The 15,377-nt window shown below is 36.5% G+C and overlaps 2 protein-coding genes across 3 annotated transcripts; both read left to right on the top strand.

The window, feature by feature from the left end:
• The first annotated feature begins 1,448 nt into the window (after nucleotides 1-1,448).
• Nucleotides 1,449-3,812, top strand: LOC141405748 (damage-control phosphatase ARMT1-like). 2 transcript variants are annotated; one of them, XM_073990424.1, is made up of 5 exons: nucleotides 1,449-1,655; nucleotides 1,938-2,046; nucleotides 2,112-2,471; nucleotides 2,840-3,303; nucleotides 3,386-3,812. In XM_073990424.1, exons 1-5 carry the CDS (start codon nucleotides 1,564-1,566, stop codon nucleotides 3,702-3,704), a joined length of 1,344 nt encoding a protein of 447 aa, XP_073846525.1. In that variant the 5' UTR covers nucleotides 1,449-1,563; the 3' UTR covers nucleotides 3,705-3,812. The 2 variants fall into 2 exon arrangements, with proteins under 2 accessions (XP_073846525.1, XP_073846526.1); XM_073990425.1 differs by lacking the exon at nucleotides 1,449-1,655 and adding an exon at nucleotides 1,722-1,740.
• A 485-nt stretch (nucleotides 3,813-4,297) lies between these two features.
• LOC141404684 (damage-control phosphatase ARMT1-like) lies at nucleotides 4,298-14,893 on the top strand. The gene is made up of 7 exons (XM_073988283.1): nucleotides 4,298-4,496; nucleotides 4,567-4,773; nucleotides 4,837-4,924; nucleotides 13,324-13,589; nucleotides 13,646-14,115; nucleotides 14,182-14,246; nucleotides 14,508-14,893. Exons 1-7 carry the CDS (start codon nucleotides 4,494-4,496, stop codon nucleotides 14,759-14,761), a joined length of 1,353 nt encoding a protein of 450 aa, XP_073844384.1. The 5' UTR covers nucleotides 4,298-4,493; the 3' UTR covers nucleotides 14,762-14,893.
• The last annotated feature ends 484 nt before the right edge of the window (nucleotides 14,894-15,377 follow it).

Below are 15,377 nucleotides of genomic sequence, written 5' to 3' on the forward strand. Positions count from 1 at the left end.
TATGGACCAAATCGGTTACACCCTTCAGGAGTTATCGTGCGTATAAATTTTCCGAACATTTTCGAACTTTTGTGGGGGAGGTACCGGAAGGAGTGGACCGATATAGCTCATCTTCGAACTTAAACTAAGTTTGGACAAAATATTACGAAAGCCAAAATTTGAACCGAATCGGTTCATCCCTTCGAGAGTTATCGTGCGCTCCAGCCAGCCAGACAGACAGACGGACGGACATTGCTCAATCGACTCCAAATTGTCTGAAACACATTTCGTCCAAACATACTTGGGGTCTAAAACCATTATTTCGATGAGGAACATTTTGCCCGTATGAAAGTGTATATACCCTTCATAGCCTAAAGGCTGAGGGTATAAAAACTGGGGGTAAATGTATTGAAGTTTTAGAATACGGTTTCGAACATCATTTTATGTCAAGACATATCGGAAATTACGAGGAATAATAATTTTTTAAGGAAGAAAATTTCCCCGAAAATAATGCATTTCTTCAAAAGGTTACCCCACGTTCTTTCCTGGACAATGTACTTCATTCTTTTGACATTTTTGCACTCATTTTGGATCCTTCGGTAAAGAAATATAATTTTCAAGAAGTAAAAACCATTATTTTCCCAATTTTGGCAGCCATAACCCTCGTTCATAGTAAGCGTAGAATTTCAGTCGTACGCGGACAGTATGAAAACTTGTACAGTTTCATTTTTCTTCATAATTTCTCACAGTTTTGACATAAAATGATTTTCGAAACCGTATTCTAAAACTTCAATACATATAATGTCAAATATAAAACGAAACTTGCGATTTTCACCAAGTAAAACCCAAAAATGTGTTTACTTTACCTAAGCCCGGATTACGTTTCTCTGCATTTCCAAAAGCTGACAACATTTATTTTCATATTAGACCTCGAATATTGGTACAGAAGGACTGCGATTAGCTAATTTCGTCCAAACTTCGGGAATAAATTGCAATAGTTAATCATATCTAGCACATTTTTCTTAATTGTTTCAAATATTCGTCCGACTTCTTATTCATGCAAAATTTTTAATAAAATTACCGTTATTTTTACATATTTCTATAGCAAAGGCATTCCAAAAGAAGAAAATAACAAAACTGTGCAGCATTTTGCTTTGAAAATCCTTAAAAACTCCAAATATATAGTGTTTATAGGTGTACGAATACGAACTTTGCCGCCCAGACAGGCGCCATCTATAACTAAATGACGGAATAAATTAAAAATTTGATTTGTTATTCTTAAATCTTTCTTCGTTATGTTAATTCCTATCAATTATTTCATATTTGCACATAAAATATGGAATTAATATTGATTTTATTAATTTTTTAGGGGTGTACGAATATGAACTTTGCATACTGTATGTATATTTGGGTCATCGAACAGACCTACTGTGTCACCTCGAAAGTCGATTTAAATGTCGAATTTTTCCGTATTTCTACTTGACCAACATTCGTAACATTCGTGATCCCTAACCAAGTTTATTATTGTCATATTTTTCTTTGCTCAAAATTGAAAGTTGTTCTAGATAATAAGTTACTAATAAAATGGATTCAAGCTCCGCGGATTTTGATAAGAAATATAATATTGTCGATGCAATAACACCCAAACATACATTGCTAACGGGCCGATATAAAAAGTTAGAATGTGCATGTTGTTGTCATTGAGGTTTACAATGAATTAATTGGACGGCAACCTGGATTTCGGAATTGTAGCCAATGAATGTTTGTTATAAACCTATATGACATTAAAATAAAATATAAAGTAGGAGACTGGCTGCATCGCTTTTATTAGAATTTGCCAAAAGGGGTTCATTTTGTACTCAATGCAAGGACATTCTCATTCATTGCTTTGCTTCAATTGATTATACTATATTATATTCCTTATTTACACCGATAATTGTATTCTATTTTTAATGCAGGAGTTTCGCCTTTCACACACTGAAGGAACGTTTGCCAGTCATACTAACTCAAATAATAGATAGTTTAACAAAAGAAAAAGACGAAATATCAGATAAATATCAAGGAGAGGTAAAGAAAACATTTTGCATTTTCGGGTGTCCCACCCCCACTAACCATTTTGTTTTTGTTTCTAGAAAACCCGTGAAGAAATCAAAACCATTGTTGGACACATTTCCAAATTAAAATATCAACTACAAACGGATAAACCATTTGAAAATTTCGTGGGCTGTGAGCCGGATCGTGAACTATGGAATGGATTCATAGATGCACTGCCGGAAAATGCCCGTTCCTTTTATCAAACTGCTTGGCTTTATGGCGAGTGTTATATGTATAGAAAGGTGTTTTCATTTTTTGAAAATTCAGAAACGTTAAAAAGTTATGATTATTTTTTCAAACAAAAGGCCAAAGGTCTTGAAATGGATGAAGTCGCTGCAATATCAAAACGTTTACGCAGCACAGAAAAGAACTTTGAAACATTTTCACGTTTATTGAAGGTAAGTTTTTGGATTCAGTTTAGTTTAGGGGCTTCAAAAAGGACCAGTTTGTTTGACAGTTCTTCAGTCGTGGTTTGGTCGACGGTCAATTACCACAAAACTACGTAATATTTTTCAACAAGACAAATGCTGAAAGTAGATTAAAATGCGCTCTATCAGATGAAGAAATCATTTGCTAAAAAGTTTCAGTTTCTTAAATAAAGTTAGATAAATTTTTTGAATATTTTTGCCTCTACAAAGTCATGAGGGGGCGCTGGGGCCTAGATATTCTTCTCTAAACTAGACTTGTTCCAAATGTTTCGTTTTAAATCATACCTTAAAGCTTTTTTAATTTTCTTGTTCATCTCATTGTTGCTTTCTTTTTGCAGCTCAATTTATGGGGCAACAAATGCGATCTTTCCCTAATAATACCCACAAATTTTGATCCCAATCAAAATGTTTATGACAATTGTACCAAATTTGATGATCACATATTGGTGGATAACACCAAGAGCATATGGGATTGCTTGGAATCAGCGGATCAAACGAAACCAGTTGTGGTTGATATTGTTTTAGATAATGCCGGTTTTGAGTTCTACACAGATTTAATATTGGCCGAATATCTGTTGGAAAAGAATTTAGCCTCCAAGGTGCGTTTTCATAGCAAACCAATGCCATGGTTTGTTTCAGATGTTACACCATCAGACTTCCATTATACTTTTGAATACCTAAGCAATCATAAATTGAGTTATTTAAATGAACAAGGACAAAAATGGAAAGAGTATGTCGCAGAGGGTAAATTTGAATTGGCTACTGTGAGTTATTTTTGGTGCAGTCCCATTGAATATTACAAGTGAGTTTGTTGGGCAATTTATTCATATTTTTTCTTTATAACAAATTATTAAACAAAAAATGATTTTGTTTTTTATTTGCAGAATGCGTGAGGTGGATTTTGATTTGTACAAATATCTCGGTGAGGCTCATTTGGTGATATTCAAAGGTGATTTGAATTATCGCAAACTATTGGGCGATATGAATTGGGATCCCACAGATGATTTCTTAACATGTCTGCGTGGCTTCCAACCCACAAATTTGTGTACACTACGCACCGTCAAAGCTGATGTAATATGTGGCCTGAAACAAGGCAAAGCCGAAGAGCTGTTCCGTCTAAATCCCAAGTGGATGGAAACCGGAGAATATGGACTCATCAAATTTATGGAGTCAAGCCAGTGTAGATGTATTAATGACAGTTAATGGATGTAATTTGAGTACCGGAATTTGGGAGAGTGAGTTTTAGAATTCATTTAAATGTATTCTAAATCATTTCGTTTTTAAATAAATCTGATTAAAAATTGAAGGAAATTGTGTGTTGTTGTTTTTCTTTTATAAATGTGGGGGAAAGTCCGAACATAGAACATACATATGTTGTGATTTTCCCACAAGTGTTTAAAACATATTGTAAAGTTGAAAAATCTTTCAAGGGGAAGAATACATTGTTTATGTTGACAGCATCTAGATACACTTTTTTGTTTATTTGAAAAAACATATTCAAGTAGTTACACTGGTTTACAGGAAATCTGTTACAAATTTTAAGATTAAGAGCCTCGTTCAAATTCTTGTCAAGAAACAGGCACCTACTACTTAACCCTTCACCCTATTGATGTAGGTCAAGGAAATGTCCCTTTCTCGCGTATTAAATTGTTTTTCATTTGATTGAACATTTTTCATTTGTTGCTGTATGATTGTGTATATGTTTATGTATGTGCATTTTTGAGCTATCAACGAAGAAGAAAAGCAGCGCACAAATCACACGATGATGTTGTTTGGGGGAAAATCGATAATGTGCAATATACATACATACCTACGTAGATATATGTACTTTTGCATTCATTCTTCTCATACACTTGACAATTTTCTTGGCGTTTGCATGGCCCAGAGCAGCGCAATATTACGTAAAGAGTTTGTGTACCGGAGAAGAAATAAAAAATTCTGAAAATAAAAACAAAGAATTTCGAAACTTTTATTTGCTGTTTATTTAATATTATGGTAAGGATGTAAAAAAATACGTCAACTCTGTGTGCCTAATTTATGAATTTTTCATCTCTCTCAACGTTAGTCCAACGCTGCTATTACTAGCCCAGATGCATTTGATGTAAAACATGGCATTTGTGACATTGAAACACCCAAAGATGCACCGTTGAGTGGTCAATACAAAAAGAGTTTTGCCTATTTTACAATACGTTATCGTCTGCCCAGCATTTTGAATTCTCTTTTGGATTCAATAAAGAAAGATTTAAAAGAAAATCCATGTAATTATCAGGAGGTAATTTTGTTGTTGTTTTTCACATTATAAATTAATGTAACTAACTTTTGTTGTTGTTTCAAGGCTGATATATCCTTGGTACTGGAATCAATTGAAAATCTTAAAACACAAGTGGAAAATAATGCCAAATTGGAGAGAATTTCAAGCAAAGGTAAAGTGAAACAAACAAAAACGAACATTGTCAATTTCATCCAGAAGAGAACATAAAATATGGAAAATAATAGCAAATACCGAGGGGCTGAACTCAGAAATTCGTTGAAAGGCCAGGAAGGGTCTATATAAGCACCCGTTCTTTCAGAAAGGGTCTTTGGAAGCACCCATTCTTTCAAAAAGGGTCTATGGAAGCACCCATTCTTTCAGATAGGATCTATAGAAGCGCCCTTTCTTTCAGATAGGATCTATAGAAGCGCCCTTTCTTTCAGAAAGAGTCTATATAAGCACCCTTTCTTTCAGAAAGGGGTCTATATAAGCGCCTGTCTTTCAGAAAGGGTCTATATAAGCACCTGTCTTTCAGAAAGGATCTATAGAAGCACCCATTCTTTCAGAAATGGTGTTTGGAAGCACCCTTTTTTTCAGAAAGGGTGTTTGGAAGCACCCTTTTTTCAGAAAGGGTGTTTCGAAGAACCCTTTTTTCAGAAATGGTGTTTAAAAGCACCCTTTTTTTCAGAAAGGGTGTTTGGAAGCACCCTTTTTTTTTTGAAAGGGTGTTTGGAAGAACCCTTTTTTCAGAAAGGGTGTTTGGAAGAACCCTTTTTTCAGAAAGGGTGTTTGGAAGCACCCTTTTTTCAGAAAGGGTGTTTGGAAGCACCCTTTTTCAGAAAGGGTGTTTGGAAGCACCCTTTTTTCAGAAAGGGTGTTTGGAAGCACCTTTTTCAGAAAGGGTGTTTGGAAGCACCCTTTTTTCAGAAAGTGTGTTTGGAAGCACCTTTTTCAGAAAGGGTGTTTGGAAGCACCCTTGTTTCAGAGAGGGTGTTTGGAAGCACCCTTTATTTCAGAAAGGAGCACCCTTTCTTTCAGAAAAGAACTATAGAAGCACCCTTTCTTTCAGAAAAGAACTATAGAAGCACCCTTTCTTTCAGAAAAGAACTATAGAAGCACCCTTTCTTTCAGAAAAGAACTATAGAAGCACCCTTTCTTTCAGAAAAGAACTATAGAAGCACCCTTTCTTTCAGAAAAGAACTATAGAAGCACCCTTTCTTTCAGAAAAGAACTATAGAAGCACCCTTTCTTTCAGAAAAGAACTATAGAAGCACCCTTTCTTTCAGAAAAGAACTATAGAAGCACCCTTTCTTTCAGAAAAGAACTATAGAAGCACCCTTTCTTTCAGAAAAGAACTATAGAAGCACCCTTTCTTTCAGAAAAGAACTATAGAAGCACCCTTTCTTTCAGAAAAGAACTATAGAAGCACCCTTTCTTTCAGAAAAGAACTATAGAAGCACCCTTTCTTTCAGAAAAGAACTATAGAAGCACCCTTTCTTTCAGAAAAGAACTATAGAAGCACCCTTTCTTTCAGAAAAGAACTATAGAAGCACCCTTTCTTTCAGAAAAGAACTATAGAAGCACCCTTTCTTTCAGAAAAGAACTATAGAAGCACCCTTTCTTTCAGAAAAGAACTATAGAAGCACCCTTTCTTTCAGAAAAGAACTATAGAAGCACCCTTTCTTTCAGAAAAGAACTATAGAAGCACCCTTTCTTTCAGAAAAGAACTATAGAAGCACCCTTTCTTTCAGAAAAGAACTATAGAAGCACCCTTTCTTTCAGAAAAGAACTATAGAAGCACCCTTTCTTTCAGAAAAGAACTATAGAAGCACCCTTTCTTTCAGAAAAGAACTATAGAAGCACCCTTTCTTTCAGAAAAGAACTATAGAAGCACCTTTCTTTCAGAAAAGAACTATAGAAGCACCCTTTCTTTCAGAAAAGAACTATAGAAGCACCCTTTCTTTCAGAAAAGAACTATAGAAGCACCCTTTCTTTCAGAAAAGAACTATAGAAGCACCCTTTCTTTCAGAAAAGAACTATAGAAGCACCCTTTCTTTCAGAAAAGAACTATAGAAGCACCCTTTCTTTCAGAAAAGAACTATAGAAGCACCCTTTCTTTCAGGAAAGAACTATAGAAGCACCCTTTCTTTCAGAAAAGAACTATAGAAGCACCTTTCTTTCAGAAAAGAACTATAGAAGCACCCTTTCTTTCAGAAAAGAACTATAGAAGCACCCTTTCTTTCAGAAAAGAACTATAGAAGCACCCTTTCTTTCAGAAAGGAACTATAGAAGCACCCTTTCTTTCAGAAAGGAACTATAGAAGCACCCTTTCTTTCAGAAAGGAACTATAGAAGCACCCTTTCTTTCAGAAAGGAACTATAGAAGCACCCTTTCTTTCAGAAAGGAACTATAGAAGCACCCTTTCTTTCAGAAAGGAACTATAGAAGCACCCTTTCTTTCAGAAAGGAACTATAGAAGCACCCTTTCTTTCAGAAAAGAACTATAGAAGCACCCTTTCTTTCAGAAAAGAACTATAGAAGCACCCTTTCTTTCAGAAAGGAACTATAGAAGCACCCTTTCTTTCAGAAAGGAACTATAGAAGCACCCTTTCTTTCAGAAAAGAACTATAGAAGCACCCTTTCTTTCAGAAAGGAACTATAGAAGCACCCTTTCTTTCAGAAAGGAACTATAGAAGCACCCTTTCTTTCAGAAAAGAACTATAGAAGCACCCTTTCTTTCAGAAAAGAACTATAGAAGCACCTTTCTTTCAGAAAAGAACTATAGAAGCACCCTTTCTTTCAGAAAAGAACTATAGAAGCACCCTTTCTTTCAGAAAGGAACTATAGAAGCACCCTTTCTTTCAGAAAGGAACTATAGAAGCACCCTTTCTTTCAGAAAAGAACTATAGAAGCACCCTTTCTTTCAGAAAGGAACTATAGAAGCACCCTTTCTTTCAGAAAGGAACTATAGAAGCACCCTTTCTTTCAGAAAAGAACTATAGAAGCACCCTTTCTTTCAGAAAAGAACTATAGAAGCACCCTTTCTTTCAGAAAAGAACTATAGAAGCACCCTTTCTTTCAGAAAAGAACTATAGAAGCACCTTTCTTTCAGAAAAGAACTATAGAAGCACCCTTTCTTTCAGAAAAGAACTATAGAAGCACCCTTTCTTTCAGAAAAGAACTATAGAAGCACCCTTTCTTTCAGAAAAGAACTATAGAAGCACCCTTTCTTTCAGAAAAGAACTATAGAAGCACCCTTTCTTTCAGAAAAGAACTATAGAAGCACCCTTTCTTTCAGAAAAGAACTATAGAAGCACCCTTTCTTTCAGAAAAGAACTATAGAAGCACCCTTTCTTTCAGAAAAGAACTATAGAAGCACCCTTTCTTTCAGAAAAGAACTATAGAAGCACCTTTCTTTCAGAAAAGAACTATAGAAGCACCCTTTCTTTCAGAAAAGAACTATAGAAGCACCCTTTCTTTCAGAAAAGAACTATAGAAGCACCCTTTCTTTCAGAAAGGAACTATAGAAGCACCCTTTCTTTCAGAAAGGAACTATAGAAGCACCCTTTCTTTCAGAAAGGAACTATAGAAGCACCCTTTCTTTCAGAAAGGAACTATAGAAGCACCCTTTCTTTCAGAAAGGAACTATAGAAGCACCCTTTCTTTCAGAAAGGAACTATAGAAGCACCCTTTCTTTCAGAAAGGAACTATAGAAGCACCCTTTCTTTCAGAAAGGAACTATAGAAGCACCCTTTCTTTCAGAAAGGAACTATAGAAGCACCCTTTCTTTCAGAAAGGAACTATAGAAGCACCCTTTCTTTCAGAAAAGAACTATAGAAGCACCCTTTCTTTCAGAAAAGAACTATAGAAGCACCCTTTCTTTCAGAAAGGAACTATAGAAGCACCCTTTCTTTCAGAAAGGAACTATAGAAGCACCCTTTCTTTCAGAAAGGAACTATAGAAGCACCCTTTCTTTCAGAAAGGAACTATAGAAGCACCCTTTCTTTCAGAAAGGAACTATAGAAGCACCCTTTCTTTCAGAAAGGAACTATAGAAGCACCCTTTCTTTCAGAAAGGAACTATAGAAGCACCCTTTCTTTCAGAAAGGAACTATAGAAGCACCCTTTCTTTCAGAAAGGAACTATAGAAGCACCCTTTCTTTCAGAAAGGAACTATAGAAGCACCCTTTCTTTCAGAAAGGAACTATAGAAGCACCCTTTCTCTCAAAAAGGAACTATAGAAGCACCCTTTCTTTCAGAAAGGAACTATAGAAGCACCCTTTCTTTCAGAAAGGAACTATAGAAGCACCCTTTCTTTCAGAAAGGAACTATAGAAGCACCCTTTCTTTCAGAAAGGAACTATAGAAGCACCCTTTCTTTCAGAAAGGAACTATAGAAGCACCCTTTCTTTCAGAAAGGAACTATAGAAGCACCCTTTCTTTCAGAAAGGAACTATAGAAGCACCCTTTCTTTCAGAAAGGAACTATAGAAGCACCCTTTCTTTCAGAAAGGAACTATAGAAGCACCCTTTCTTTCAGAAAGGAACTATAGAAGCACCCTTTCTTTCAGAAAGGAACTATAGAAGCACCCTTTCTTTCAGAAAGGAACTATAGAAGCACCCTTTCTTTCAGAAAGGAACTATAGAAGCACCCTTTCTTTCAGAAAGGAACTATAGAAGCACCCTTTCTTTCAGAAAGGAACTATAGAAGCACCCTTTCTTTCAGAAAGGAACTATAGAAGCACCCTTTCTTTCAGAAAGGAACTATAGAAGCACCCTTTCTTTCAGAAAGGAACTATAGAAGCACCCTTTCTTTCAGAAAGGAACTATAGAAGCACCCTTTCTTTCAGAAAGGAACTATAGAAGCACCCTTTCTTTCAGAAAGGAACTATAGAAGCACCCTTTCTTTCAGAAAGGAACTATAGAAGCACCCTTTCTTTCAGAAAGGAACTATAGAAGCACCCTTTCTTTCAGAAAGGAACTATAGAAGCACCCTTTCTTTCAGAAAGGAACTATAGAAGCACCCTTTCTTTCAAAAAGGAACTATAGAAGCACCCTTTCTCTCAAAAAGGAACTATAGAAGCACCCTTTCTTTCAAAAAGGAACTATAGAAGCACCCTTTCTCTCAAAAAGGAACTATAGAAGCACCCTTTCTTTCAGAAAGGAACTATAGAAGCACCCTTTCTTTCAAAAAGGAACTATAGAAGCACCCTTTCTCTCAAAAAGGAACTATAGAAGCACCCTTTCTTTCAGAAAGGAACTATAGAAGCACCCTTTCTTTCAGAAAGGAACTATAGAAGCACCCTTTCTTTCAGAAAGGAACTATAGAAGCACCCTTTCTTTCAGAAAGGAACTATAGAAGCACCCTTTCTTTCAGAAAGGAACTATAGAAGCACCCTTTCTTTCAGAAAGGAACTATAGAAGCACCCTTTCTTTCAGAAAGGAACTATAGAAGCACCCTTTCTTTCAGAAAGGAACTATAGAAGCACCCTTTCTTTCAGAAAGGAACTATAGAAGCACCCTTTCTTTCAGAAAGGAACTATAGAAGCACCCTTTCTTTCAGAAAGGAACTATAGAAGCACCCTTTCTTTCAGAAAGGAACTATAGAAGCACCCTTTCTTTCAGAAAGGAACTATAGAAGCACCCTTTCTTTCAGAAAGGAACTATAGAAGCACCCTTTCTTTCAGAAAGGAACTATAGAAGCACCCTTTCTTTCAGAAAGGAACTATAGAAGCACCCTTTCTTTCAGAAAGGAACTATAGAAGCACCCTTTCTTTCAGAAAGGAACTATAGAAGCACCCTTTCTTTCAGAAAGGAACTATAGAAGCACCCTTTCTTTCAGAAAGGAACTATAGAAGCACCCTTTCTTTCAGAAAGGAACTATAGAAGCACCCTTTCTTTCAGAAAGGAACTATAGAAGCACCCTTTCTTTCAGAAAGGAACTATAGAAGCACCCTTTCTTTCAGAAAGGAACTATAGAAGCACCCTTTCTTTCAGAAAGGAACTATAGAAGCACCCTTTCTTTCAGAAAGGAACTATAGAAGCACCCTTTCTTTCAGAAAGGAACTATAGAAGCACCCTTTCTTTCAGAAAGGAACTATAGAAGCACCCTTTCTTTCAGAAAGGAACTATAGAAGCACCCTTTCTTTCAGAAAGGAACTATAGAAGCACCCTTTCTTTCAGAAAGGAACTATAGAAGCACCCTTTCTTTCAGAAAGGAACTATAGAAGCACCCTTTCTTTCAGAAAGGAACTATAGAAGCACCCTTTCTTTCAGAAAGGAACTATAGAAGCACCCTTTCTTTCAGAAAGGAACTATAGAAGCACCCTTTCTTTCAGAAAGGAACTATAGAAGCACCCTTTCTTTCAGAAAGGAACTATAGAAGCACCCTTTCTTTCAGAAAGGAACTATAGAAGCACCCTTTCTTTCAGAAAGGAACTATAGAAGCACCCTTTCTTTCAGAAAGGAACTATAGAAGCACCCTTTCTTTCAGAAAGGAACTATAGAAGCACCCTTTCTTTCAGAAAGGAACTATAGAAGCACCCTTTCTTTCAGAAAGGAACTATAGAAGCACCCTTTCTTTCAGAAAGGAACTATAGAAGCACCCTTTCTTTCAGAAAGGAACTATAGAAGCACCCTTTCTTTCAGAAAGGAACTATAGAAGCACCCTTTCTTTCAGAAAGGAACTATAGAAGCACCCTTTCTTTCAGAAAGGAACTATAGAAGCACCCTTTCTTTCAGAAAGGAACTATAGAAGCACCCTTTCTTTCAGAAAGGAACTATAGAAGCACCCTTTCTTTCAGAAAGGAACTATAGAAGCACCCTTTCTTTCAGAAAGGAACTATAGAAGCACCCTTTCTTTCAGAAAGGAACTATAGAAGCACCCTTTCTTTCAAAAAGGAACTATAGAAGCACCCATTCTTTCAAAAAGGGTCTATGGAAGCACCCATTCTTTCAGATAGGAACTATAGAAGCACCCTTTCTTTCAGAAAGGAACTATAGAAGCACCCTTTCTTTCAAAAAGGAACTATAGAAGCACCCTTTCTCTCAAAAAGGAACTATAGAAGCACCCTTTCTTTCAGAAAGGAACTATAGAAGCACCCTTTCTTTCAGAAAGGAACTATAGAAGCACCCTTTCTTTCGGAAAGGGTCATTGGAAGCACCCTTTCTTTCGGAAAGGGTCATTGGAAGCACCCTTTCTTTCGGAAAGGGTCATTGGAAGTACCCTTTCTTTCGGAAAGGGTCATTGGAAGTACCCTTTCTTTCGGAAAGGGTCTAAAGAAGCACCCTTTCTTTTGGAAATGGTCTCAAGAAGCACCCTTTCTTTCGGAAAGGGTCTAAAGAAACACCCTTTCTTTCGGAAAGGGTCTAAAGAAGCACCCTTTTTTTCGGAAAGGGTCTAAAGAAGCACCCTTTCTTTCGGAAAGGGTCTAAAGAAGCACCCTTTCTTTCGGAAAGGGTCTAAAGAAGCACCCTTTCTTTCGGAAAGGGTCTAAAGAAGCACCATTTCTTTCGGAAAGGGTCTAAAGAAGCACCCTTTCTTTCGGAAAGGGTCTAAAGAAGCACCATTTCTTTCGGAAAGGGTCTAAAGAAGCACCCTTTCTTTCGGAAAGGGTCTAAAGAAGCACCCTTTCTTTCAGAAATGGTCTTTGGAAGCACCCTTTCTTTCAGAAATGGTCTTTGGAAGCACCCTTTCTTTCAGAAAGGATCTATTGAAGCACCCCCTCTTTCAGAAATGGTCTTTGGAGACATCCTTTCTTTCAGAAATGGTCTTTGGAAGCACCCTTTCTTTCAGAAATGGTCTTTGGAAGCACCCTTTCTTTCAGAAATGGTCTTTGGAAGCACCCTTTCTTTCAGAAATGGTCTTTGGAAGCACCCTTTCTTTCAGAAATGGTCTTTGGAAGCACCCTTTCTTTCAGAAATGGTCTTTGTAAGCACCCTTTCTTTCGGAAGAGGTCTTTGGAAGCACCTTTTTTTTTAGAAATGGTCTTTGGAAGCACCCTTTCTTTCAGAAATGGTCTTTGGAAGCACCCTTTCTTTCAGAAAGGATCTATAGAAGCATCCTTTCTTTTAGAAAAGATCTATAGAAGCACCCTTTCTTTTAGAAAGGGTCATTGGAAGCACGCTTTCTTTCAGAAAGGTTTTTGGAAGCACCGTTTCTCTCAGCAAGGTTCTAAAGGAGGACCCTTTTTTCAGAAAGGGTGTTTGGAAGCACTTTTTCTTTCATAAAATGGCCAAAGAAGTTTCTTTCAGATAGCGCCTATAAAAGCACCCTTTCTTTCAGAAAGGGTCTTAGGAAGCACAGTTTCTCTCAGAAAGGGCCTAAAGAAGCAACCTTTCTTTCGGAAATTGCCTAAAGAAGCACCCTTTCTTTCTAACTGAACATATTTGTGTTGCTACAACAATAACAATGTGAGGAATTTGTTTTACTGACATTTTGCTAAATGAACAGATTGGGTATGGGGTTTCTTCACATTATGTTTTAAGAGGCTTAGCATTTGTATGTTTATATGTGTTCTTTTAAATAATTAAAGAAATGCATATTGATTTTTTTCACTTTACTTACTTCCAACAGCTCCCGATGTAGATGTCTGGAATAAGTTCATTACGAATTTACCCGAAAATGCATCCTTCTTCAATGTATGTTGGTTACACGCTGAATGTTATATGTACCGGAAAATGTATTCTCTATTTGAGGCTGGCAATAGTTTGGCAGATTACGACTACTTTGGTCCACAGAAAATGAAGGCACTTCAATTGTCCGAAGGTGTTATGGAAGAGCTGATACAGACTACAGCAAATTGTGAAAATAACTGTGAAGCATTTAGCCATATGCTTAAGGTGAAATCAAGTTCCAATTTCAAATGACCGTTTTTAATATTTCTTCAACATTGTAGCTTAATCTCTGGGGCAATAAATGTGATTTGTCCTTAAGTTCTGGCAAAGATGTCAAACCTTTGGAAAATCTTAACAATCTGATTGATAGTCTAAACACAAATATCTTAGTAGATGATAGTGCCACGATATGGAATTGTCTAAGCACTCAGGTGGTTGCAACAGACAACAACAAGTGTGTTGATTTGATATGTGATAATGCGGGTTTTGAACTCCTTACCGACTTACTTCTTGGCCAGTACCTGATCAAGCACAAATTGGCCAGTGTTGTACGTTTTCATGTTAAGGCCATACCATGGTTTGTTTCGGATACCACAGAGCAAGACATACACATAACATTGAAATATTTACAAGGCCATGGGTCAAAAGTTTTAAATGATTTTGGTAGACAATGTTCGAGTTTTTTTGATAAGGGTGCGTTTCAAATAGCCAAGAAGGAATATTTTTGGACAACGGCGTATGAGTTTTATAGGTAAGAACAATTTTATTAACAATTCTTCTTTCATACAATAATGTGATGTTTTTTTATTTCCAACAGAATGCCAGAGATTAATCCCCTACTGTATGAAGATCTATCATCATCAACACTGTTGATATTTAAAGGTAAAGGTCATTGAAAACGAAAGAGAATTGTGCAAACTTCAATTTTCCGTATACCAATACTCTTGAGTTTCCTCCAAAACACATCAGACCGATCATGAATGTGAACTCCACGTGAGTTTTTTCTCTCTGCCGTTGCAGTAAAGGGTAAGAAAACTCACGGGGAGTTGATATTCATGATCGGATTGATAATCATTTTTTTCATTTTTGATTCAAATTAGAATTCTATTTTAATAAATATATTCTCTTTTCTCTCTAACGAAGGTGACTTAAATTATCGCAAACTTTTGGGTGACGTTAATTGGAATTTCCGTGGCGATTTTCACACATGTTTACGTGGTTTTAATCCAACCAATTTATGTACTTTGCGCACAATCAAAGGAGACCTTCTATGTGGAATGACGCCGGATTCTGTTAAATGCCCTGACCTAGCCGAACAATTGAAATTGGGTAAAAATGATTGGATGTTTACTGGAAACTATGCAGTTATACAGTTTTTAGCTAGTAATAAAACTTAGTAAGGGGTTTCTAAGCATATTAATCTTAATATAACACAATTTGAACACACAGTAGATGCTTTTAAGTAACTTATTGAGTATTTATAATAAAATTGTTAAAGTTTTACAAAAAATATAATTGTATAAAAACTATCATATGTATATTTTTAATCCGAAGACTATTGGAATAATCATCATGACTATACATGAAACTCACACAGTCGGTCAACTACTTCCAGTGCAATTCAAACCTCTGCTATATCAAGGATTGGTGAATAGAACACCCTTTCTTTCAGAAAAGGTCTATAGAAGCAACCTTTCTTTCAGAAAGGGTTTACAGAAGCAATCTTTCTTTCAGAAAGGGTCTATAGAAGCAGTCTTCCTTTCAGAATGGCTCAATATAAGCACCCTTTTGTTTCAGAAAGGGTCTATAGAAGCAGCCTTGATTTCAGAAAGGGTTTATAAAGCACCCTTTCTTTCAAAAAGGGTCTACAGGTCTATAGAAGCAGCCTTGATTTCAGAAAGGGTCTATAAAGCACTCTTTCTTCCAGAAACGGTCTATAGAAGCACCCTTTCTTTCAGAAAGGGTCTATAGAAGCACCTTTCTTTTAGAAAGGGTCTATAAAGCACTCTTTCT

The sequence above is a fragment of the Musca autumnalis genome, unplaced genomic scaffold (genome assembly GCF_047663935.1).
Source record: "Musca autumnalis isolate F117 unplaced genomic scaffold, ASM4766393v1 scaffold_5, whole genome shotgun sequence".
NCBI lineage: Eukaryota > Metazoa > Arthropoda > Insecta > Diptera > Muscidae > Musca > Musca autumnalis.